We start from the raw sequence: 8,968 nt of genomic DNA, 5'->3' as shown, positions 1-8,968 counted from the left end.
TGTTTCCATACAATAAGGCTATACCAACAACACACTGTCATTCAAAATTGCTCTTCTTTTTAACATACTAAATAATATACAATCATTGTCAAATTCAATGCTAATGACCTTCAAATGGTCCTACAAATGTACAACAATTCTACTTTCTTTTGAAAATACAGCTGCCCCCCACCAAGGTTCCTCTATTTTTTTTTCTTGGCTAATTTAAAAGGACTTTCACACATTGGAGAAAGCAACAGAGAAAGGGAAATAGGTGAGCATGTAATCCCTTCATCGAGTAACCATGCTGCCCTCTGGTGGTTACAGCAAAAAGATCACTTTACATTATGACATTACACATATATTTTTAGTATGTCTCAAAGCTGCTGTGCAGTGAATTGAAAGTTAAGCAACACAAAACATCCAGACTTGTATTTTTCTTCCCTTTCCCTTATAAAATAAGAACAGTAAAAGGAGAGATGTTTGGCTACTGGCCGTCCAAAGCGAGGACTATCAACATTAACAGGGAAAAACGTAATCACGGTTACATTATGCTAGTGAGGCTAACGGCAATCGTTGTGGTGTGAAATCCTCATCTCTCTCATCATCTGACAGCTGAAAATCGTAATCTCCCTTAACTATCTGGTACAGAAAATGTCTGCTTCAGTTCCGTCTCCTGCAACAATATTGAGTCATTAAGCCCAATATTGAGTCATTAAGCCCATGAAGATGGTCCACTAGAATGGACATTTATAAAAGAGCTGTTATTTGAAAACTTGAATTATTTAATTGCTTCCAGAACTAATTATATAGTTCCTCACATGTTAATAAACAAGAACATACAGTATATGATTTTCATGGTAAAAATTACAATTATTCAACAATATTTGACTTCTCCTCACTGTGCAGCACCTTCAGTGACAGGCTGCTGCACCCCACCTGTCACACGGAGAGATACCGCAGGTCCTTCCTTCCTGCAGCGGTCAGACTTTACAACCAGCCCTTGCCGCTAAATACAAACCAAACCAACTTTGTGCAATATGTGCTATATGTGCAATATATATATGCCATTAATAACTGTGTAATTTATACCTGGCCACTAAATCAATCAATCAATATATATATATATATATGCCATTAATAACTGTGTAATTTATACCTGGCTGCTAAACCCTTGTTACTGTTACAAGGTATCTATCTTGTATTTTGTAGATTGTGTAACTTGCTGCTGTTAAATACCGTCAAACTATGTGCAATAATTGCTTTATGTGCAATATATACTTTATATACATATGCATCTTTAATAACTGTAATATATACCGGGCTGCTAAATCCTAAGAACTGCTACAGGATTTGATTTGTAGATTTGGTATGCCAGCCATTTTGGATGAAAAGAAAGAGGAACTTCCCAGCATGCAGTTTTAACCAATCACTGGAAAGACCAGGATGTCCTCTGCACAGTACATCAGGGATTGATAGAGTAGCTCAAAAGAGTAAAAGGAGATGCATGTTAACAAAATGTCCACATTTTCAATGGGCTGGGTCCCAGTAGGATATAGCCTACTAATGCCGATAATTTATCTGCAATGACATTGTGTAAATGTATGCCTGACTGACTGTCATATTTAAGCTATAGATAACAAAATGCGCGTGCATCTTAATGTTTTGATTGGATCGGCGAAGACCTCAGAATTTGTATACTGCCATTAAAAACACAGCGAACGTTTTCACCCAAAAAATGTAACAAAATATGATAGCTTTTCTAATAGCCCCTGATATTTATTATTTCATTTTTTTTGTATTGTTCATATACTGTAGGCCTTCTTCAACAAGCCACTAATAGAGGTTGTGTCCTAATAGATTTACATTAGTGAGTAAATAATCTACATAAGAAATATAAACTAACAGAAGTAAGTGTTCTTATATTCTACTTCCACTAAATCAGGCTTTTTTTCTGAATGCGCACAGCCATGATCAACTTTACTGTTTTCTATATGCTGTTTGCCCTAGATGAGCGCAATTACAGACTATTAAAAAAAGTGCAGTAGCAAGTACAGCTTTATCACGTCAACTGTTTGACAAACACTATACTGCAGGGGTGAGTTTTAATTAAACACCAGATGTTTCCACAGAGACTGGGTTAGAAGTGTCAGAAATATGAGCATTGTGATGTTGTCAGTGAGGCAGAGGGGTCACGGGACACTAAGGAAGTGTGCTTGCTTAGCAGCAGGTTAAGACAACATATTGTATTCTCCTCAATCCTGCAACCAATGATGTTCCGAAAACCAGATCGATGATATATATATACAGTGATACAATTACATTTCAACACGTGTGTGTGTGTGTGTGTGTGTGTGTGTGTGTGTGTGTGTGTGTGCGTGTGCGTGTGCATGTGCGTGTGCATGCTTGAAGGAAGCTTCATGAGTTGTCTAGTACTTAGCAAGCGTAAACAGCAGTTTGTCATCATCACACTCACACACAGACTTCACTCAAACTTATTTTATGCCTGAATGTTAATTGATTTTGTAATTGTTCTCATCAGATAATAAAGTACATACTTAATCTTTGCTGCCCTCTATTAAAGTGTAATTGTGTCTGCTCAGTGAATACTATCATAGATCTCATGGGTATAGTGTCATGTGATTCAATTTGTAATGTTTCACTCAAAAATATATGAACTCACCAATTCAGTTTCAATCGGCCATTTCCCAAAAATGAATTAATTCAGCGTTCGAAAACAAATCTAGATCCTTATAGAATTGTAGGCCTACCTGATATTTTCTTCACAACAGACTGCAAAATATTGTATTTTGTAAATAAAAGGGTTGAAGGATAGGCTACCTAAATATTTTACCTAAGTAAAGGGAGCAACACTACAGTACAATATACTTAGTGACTAGAAAAAGTCCTTAATTCTGAAGTGTTAAAAATACAAAAGTATATAAGTATCAAAATGTACTTAAACTACTCATTATGTAGTATGGGACATTTCAGAATCATAATGATTGCATTATAACTATTGATGTATTCATTTGTTAATCACTTCAATGTTCCTCTTAAGGTATGGTTTATTTTGTATAATCAAAATCTAAAAAGTAGCTTGTCTCAATTGCTGTAAAATACATTTAGAGGGGTTGAAGAGTACAACATTGACGACACAAACTGACTCTCTCCGTGGGGGCGTTTATGTGCGTTCGTCTAGTTTTCTTATTTCCGATATCACTCAAACGCACCATTCATGACGACGGAGAAAGTGAATGTATCAGCTAACTAGCATTTTGCTCTGAGCGACAGCCAAGTTACATAACTTACACGCAGTGAGCAAGGTAATGTTTAAGATTTAAGGTTTGACAATATTTCCGTCCATTTCGGGTCCTTCCTCGTGGTCAAAGCCGCGGCCTGTCTCCAACATTAGTAGTTAATTAAGGTTAAAGCGACACCTGCTTTTGCAGTTAGCATAGCTGATGCTAATTCAGCCACTGCCAATAAATGTAACCGAACGTTAAAGGTTAGCTGCTAGCTATGATGCGATTTAAAAGGTATTCCGAGCTTGGTGAGAGGTTATAACCGAAGATAGTGTGATGATAAAGATTTCCCTGTCTCTTGTAATGATTATACCACATTTATTTTGTGTAATATTCACTTGTTTAATAACTTACTATCATCTTATATTCAGGATCAACTAACAGATGACGTAATATGATGTAAAATTAGTTGACTACGCAGCAACAAGTCAATTACTTAAGATGTGCTTCATTTTCTAAAGATGCATTTAAGATACAAAAAATGTCTTGTTATTTTACTACTATTCTTTGTGTGCACTGAATTGTAAATATGTAACATACCTTGACAGAAAGTTATTTGTATTGTCTCATGCTTGGAGGGCAGCACTCATACTGTTAGCTTTTTATCTTTCTCAGAGACAGTTTCTTTAAGGAGCCATATGGATTCTCCTCGGCAACCGAAGAACCAGAATCGAGAGCCAAAGCGCACCCAGAATCACTTGAGCACTCCTCCACAGAAAGATGCCTACGCCAGGCTTCTCGGCCAGCACAGCAGCAGTAAGTTCAGCCTGTATCTAGAGCAATATGCAAAGGACACAGTCTTTCAAAGGGAAGGAAATGGGCCGAGCACACAGCTCAAAGCCCAGAGTGACCGACAGAACATACCCCAGCGGAGAAGGGACCAAGTGCCCAACGATTTCTCCGATGCAAGTGACTTCTCCCCCTCTTCCGTGAAAAGTAAAGGCGAGGAGAGTTCACTGTCATTGTACATGGAAAAACTAAGCACCCGCAGTGCTCAGCAGGACTCTGAGAGGAAGCAGGGTGTGTCTGACAGACAGCGGTGGGGACAGAGAAGAGACACCGCCACCAGCCAAGATGGGGACGTTGAGTCTGGGGAGGAACTTGGTTCTTTACAACCCAATGAGATGAAGAAAAACCAGAAGCAGCAGAAGAAAAACAAGGACTCTCACAGAGACGTCACCTCCAAAGAGACTGAGTCCTCTGTTGCATGTCCCCAGTCCCCAAATAAAGCCAGTACAGGTGAACTTGAGCTAGAGAAGACGAAGAAGGCAAAGAAAAAAACCAATACAAGGCACCCAGAAGAGGAGAAAAGTGCAGAGGGGGCATTAACGTCTGGGGTTGACAGTCAAGTGACCAGGCCCAAGTCTCCTCATGGTAGAGACAAAAAAGTGCAGCAAGGTAAATTATAGGATAGATTTTTCATCTCAATAATAGTGCATTTTGATACATTGGTTCATCATGGAATCAATTATTTTTCAGGGACAGGTGGCAATTCTCCTGCTGACAGGAGTAAGAACAGGGGAGGCAGAGGATCAAGGAAACAGGTCTTTGAATCCTACATGACATTTGAAGAGGTTTCCCACGGCCTTAAAAGAGAGGAACTCCTTCAGGTACAAACCCAGAGTTACAGTACTATTCCTAATACTTTGAAAACCTTCATTGAGTATGGATGACTTTTACTCAATGGTCAAACTACTCACAGTAATCTGGTGGATTTATTCCTAAATTCTCCATGTTTTCTTTGCAGGGGCCAATAAGAATAAACCCAAAGAAGTTCCACGAAGCTTTCATCCCATCTCCTGTAAGTTCATCCCAGATTGAATTCGACACATAATGTTTTGCTACCTCAACTAAAAGTACCTATAAAAGCACTGTATAGTTTTACTACCGTCTAAATCACAAAATGGCAGGGGACGAGTAATCACCTTTTTTTTTTCTCCTTTGTGGCAGGATGAGAAACGGGATATATTCCTGGATGGGATCGTATCTCGCAATAGAGCACTGAATGGAGACGTGGTGGTGGTGCAACTTCTTCCTCGGGAGCAGTGGAAGGTAGACTACACTTACCCGTCTATGGATACTTTTGTTGTGAAGGTGCCATGTCTTAAATATTGGCATTTTAAAAGTTTGATTATTATTTTAGGCTCTATGTTAACTCGGCAGGACATCAAAATAAATGTTTCCTTAAAACTTTTCCTTGACCTCACTAGAAAACCTAACAATGTTAAAGCCCCTGTCACACTGTCCCGAAATTGACACCAGATGGACACACAATAAAGGAAATGTTCAAATTCGGCTCTGATCGTAACAACATTGGGCCATTCGTGAGAGCATCTTAAGCCATCTTATGACTGCCGGTGGAGTTTCTCAGGCTCTGGCAGCAACTTCGTGAGCGGTGGCAAAATCTTTGGCATGCCAAAAAATTGCCGAAGGACCTTGCGAATAGGGATGGGAATTTGAAACCAAATGTATATTTGAAAATTCGACCCCCAAAAAAACGGTTAACCGGTTAACCAAAATGTACATATCCTATAAAAAATAAATTGGGTTAAAATAAATTTTCAAAAAAAAATGTTCACAACTTTTTTTTTTATACTTTTTATAAACAAATAAATACATGTTCAAATAAGTATAGAAACCAAGTCGAATTTGTCAAATGTATTGAACTGTTGATCACAGTTTGACAGCTATAGGCCTACAGCTTTCATGCTTAAAACATCAAAAACCTGTAACAGTGCCTATGCACAGAATGCAGCTATTCAATAGGCTACTCATTCTTGTTCAAGAACATGAGCATGTCTACATTACCTGCATTAGCTGCTGAGGTGTCGTCTGATTCTGGGATTATGCGCTTTCTCAGTGAGGTTCCAACAGCCTCCTTGAACTCGCAAACGACTCGCGACTCTCCAGGGATGGACATTAGGTGCCTTGCCAACAGGTTGTTTGTTACAGGATGTTCCAAGCTGATGCATACATGGGTCTCGCTGCAAAGTTCTGTGGTTGCGCATTTGAGAGACTGGAGTGCGGGCAGAATGTCTTCGATAACCTGCCAGTTCTGGGGCCTGATTTATAACGCCTTGCGTAGGATTCACATGGGAAGGTTGCTTACGTAGTACAAAGCAAAAAAATAGGTACAGAAATGTTCCGACATTTTCCGATTCACAAAACATTGCCTACCGGCGAGGGAAGTGCGTACGGCACTTCCTACGCCTTTTTCCCTTTTTATAAATCCCAATGAACTCGAAATGCGGCGCGGCTTTTGTGGGCTTCACCTAACGCCCATATTTGCCTATAAATAGTCAAAGAAATGCCCATTAATTTATTTTGACTGACTGCATGAAGAAGATCGCAGGAAATGACGACAGAACAGCTAAAAAAGACATCTCACACCGTGTTAGATGTTGGTTATTTTGGGGAGGTCGAGATAAATCATATTGTTTGGTGGATGCAGTTTGCACCAGAGTAGCAGCATGGAGGTCGGATCGTCACCAAAATAATGTTGATGGCTAGCTCAAGCGTATGAGCGTAGCAGGGTACCACTCCCAGTCCGCAATTGTGCGATTAGCAAGCACCATGTTACTGGCATTATCATGGACACATGCAGTGATTTTATCCGTTAAACCCCACTCTTCAGCAGCAGCTTGTAGCTGAGCTGCCATGTTCTGTGCTGTGTGTCGTTTTGTCTGAACTGTGTGTCTGTAACACAGCACTTTTCATCTCCCAGTCATCAGTGATGTAGTGGCAGGTGATGGTCGTGTATGATTCTGTTGTGAGAGCGGTCCATGAATCGGTGGTGATGGCTACTTTTTCTGATTGACTTATGTCCATTTTCAGCTTTTCACACCCTCTTCGTATTTTAGTTCAACCCTGGAAATGTCTTACGGTTGGGCACCTTATACTCCAGTTCAACAAAGTTCATGAGTTCTCGGAACCCCTCTCCCTCAATGAAGCTCAGTGTAGCATGTCCTTGGTTATCATTCTGGTAATGAGGGCTGTAATTCTCTCTCTCCTTGCGGGGTCACAGTGCCTTCTTGCACTGGTGAAGGAGGTGATGAGTGGCTGCTCCTGTCTTTCACTCTCGGGCTCCAAACTCAATGTTTTCTGTTTTAAGTGGTTGAGCATTGAGCTAGTTGACTTATGACACACAAGTTTAACTTGGCATAGTTTGCACTCTCCACCGCACTCACTAACCTGGTTGAAATATTTCCACACATTACTCCTTTTTGACGCCATGTCTGTTGTGTAGGACTCTCCGTTAGTGTAAATAATTACCAGACTATGACCGGTAAAATATGTTGAATAGCGGCAAAACTAAATTTCTCTTGTCAAAATGTCTTTGTACTTTGTCGCCACACAAGGTTGCCAAGCAGCGCTTATTGTTGTTTAGGCTGCCCGCTCATGGAGAGAGAGAGAGAGAGAGAGAGAGAGTCACCAGAGCTATACCCGCTGGGACAAACATCCAACAGAGTCTTTCCATGCAGAATTCTGCAGATACATTTTACGTGTTCAGAGAAAAACACCAACAAATGCATGTAGAGCAGAATTAGGCAGATACCACTGATCATTAACACTCAAAGAGAGCACTGACATTCTTTAACCACCTTAGATCCAGCCCCCGAGACACCCTCCACTCCAAAGCCCTCCAAAGCCAAGAGCTAACCCCAGAGAAGAGTCCCCTATGTCAGCTGGTGCTGAGGCTAACTGCCCCCTCTCAGAGCCACTCTGACCAGTCTCTCAACAACACTGCTCTCCAAACACCAATCACAGTCAAACGCATTATAACACAATGTAAAGACAACTATTTACAACATTGGGAAGAAGAAACTAAAAGCCAAAGTAGATTAGAATGTTACCTGGCTCTAAACAGAGAGTATGAGCTGGCAGAGTATCTCTCTACTGTCAGAGATAGAAAGCAGAGACAGATCCTAACCAAGTACAGGCTCAGTGACCACAAACTGCAATCGAAACAGGAAGACTCAAAAGATCCTGGCAACCAAAAGAGAACAGAACATGTGGTCACTGTACGACAGGTGAGACTGAGACAGAGATGCACTTCCTCCTGAAGTGCCAAACATTCAACGAAGTAAGGAGCATTTATTGGAACAAGTTGAACTCTGTAATCCCAGGTTTCAAGGAGGTTGATGACCTCTCAAGACTGAGAGTACTCCTAGGAGAAGGAGACAAGGCACACCTTGCTGCCCAATATGTGTACACATGCCACAACCTGAGGGACAGTGAATGAGACTCACACACACACACACACACACACACACACACACACACACACACACACACACACACACACACACACGTGTTGAAATGTAATTGTATCACTGTATATATATATCATCAATAATATGTAAACATTTGAAATGTCTGTTAATGTTGTTAATTATTTTGTATTGTGATGCTTTGGCAACATTGTTTAATTAACTTTCATGCAATAAAGCCCCTTGAATAGAGAGAGAGAGAGAGAGAGAGAGAGAGAGAGAGAGAGAGAGAGAGAGAGAGAGAGAGAGAGAGAGAGAGAGAGGAGAGAGAGAGAGAGAGAGAGAGAGAGAGAGAGAGAGAGAGAGAGGAGAGAGAGAGAGGAGAGAGAGAGAGAGAGAGAGAGAGAGAGAGAGAGAGGAGAGAGAGAGAGAGAGAGAGAGAGAGGAGAGAGAGAGAGAGAGAGAGAGAGAGAG

General features: G+C 40.6%; 1 protein-coding gene across 2 annotated transcripts in view; it reads left to right on the top strand.

The window, feature by feature from the left end:
* Positions 1 to 3,183: 3,183 nt before the first annotated feature.
* dis3l2 (DIS3 like 3'-5' exoribonuclease 2) overlaps positions 3,184 to 8,968 on the top strand; it is a 20,086-nt gene continuing 14,301 nt past the window's right edge. The window contains exons 1-5 of one of the 2 annotated variants that reach the window (XM_079650116.1): positions 3,184 to 3,305; positions 3,900 to 4,682; positions 4,764 to 4,894; positions 5,032 to 5,085; positions 5,235 to 5,336. In XM_079650116.1, the coding sequence (XP_079506242.1) occupies positions 3,923 to 4,682; positions 4,764 to 4,894; positions 5,032 to 5,085; positions 5,235 to 5,336 (1,047 nt within the window). In that variant the 5' untranslated portion in view covers positions 3,184 to 3,305; positions 3,900 to 3,922. Of the gene's footprint in view, positions 3,306 to 3,376; positions 3,519 to 3,899; positions 4,683 to 4,763; positions 4,895 to 5,031; positions 5,086 to 5,234; positions 5,337 to 8,968 lie in introns of those variants that run through there. The other variant, XM_079650117.1, reaches the window with a different exon arrangement.

The sequence above is a fragment of the Notothenia rossii genome, assembly GCF_949606895.1.
Source record: "Notothenia rossii genome assembly, chromosome: 9".
Classification (NCBI taxonomy): Eukaryota; Metazoa; Chordata; class Actinopteri; order Perciformes; family Nototheniidae; genus Notothenia; species Notothenia rossii.
Note: the sequence above shows the minus strand (reverse complement) of the source record. Positions and strands in the feature narration are given on the sequence as shown.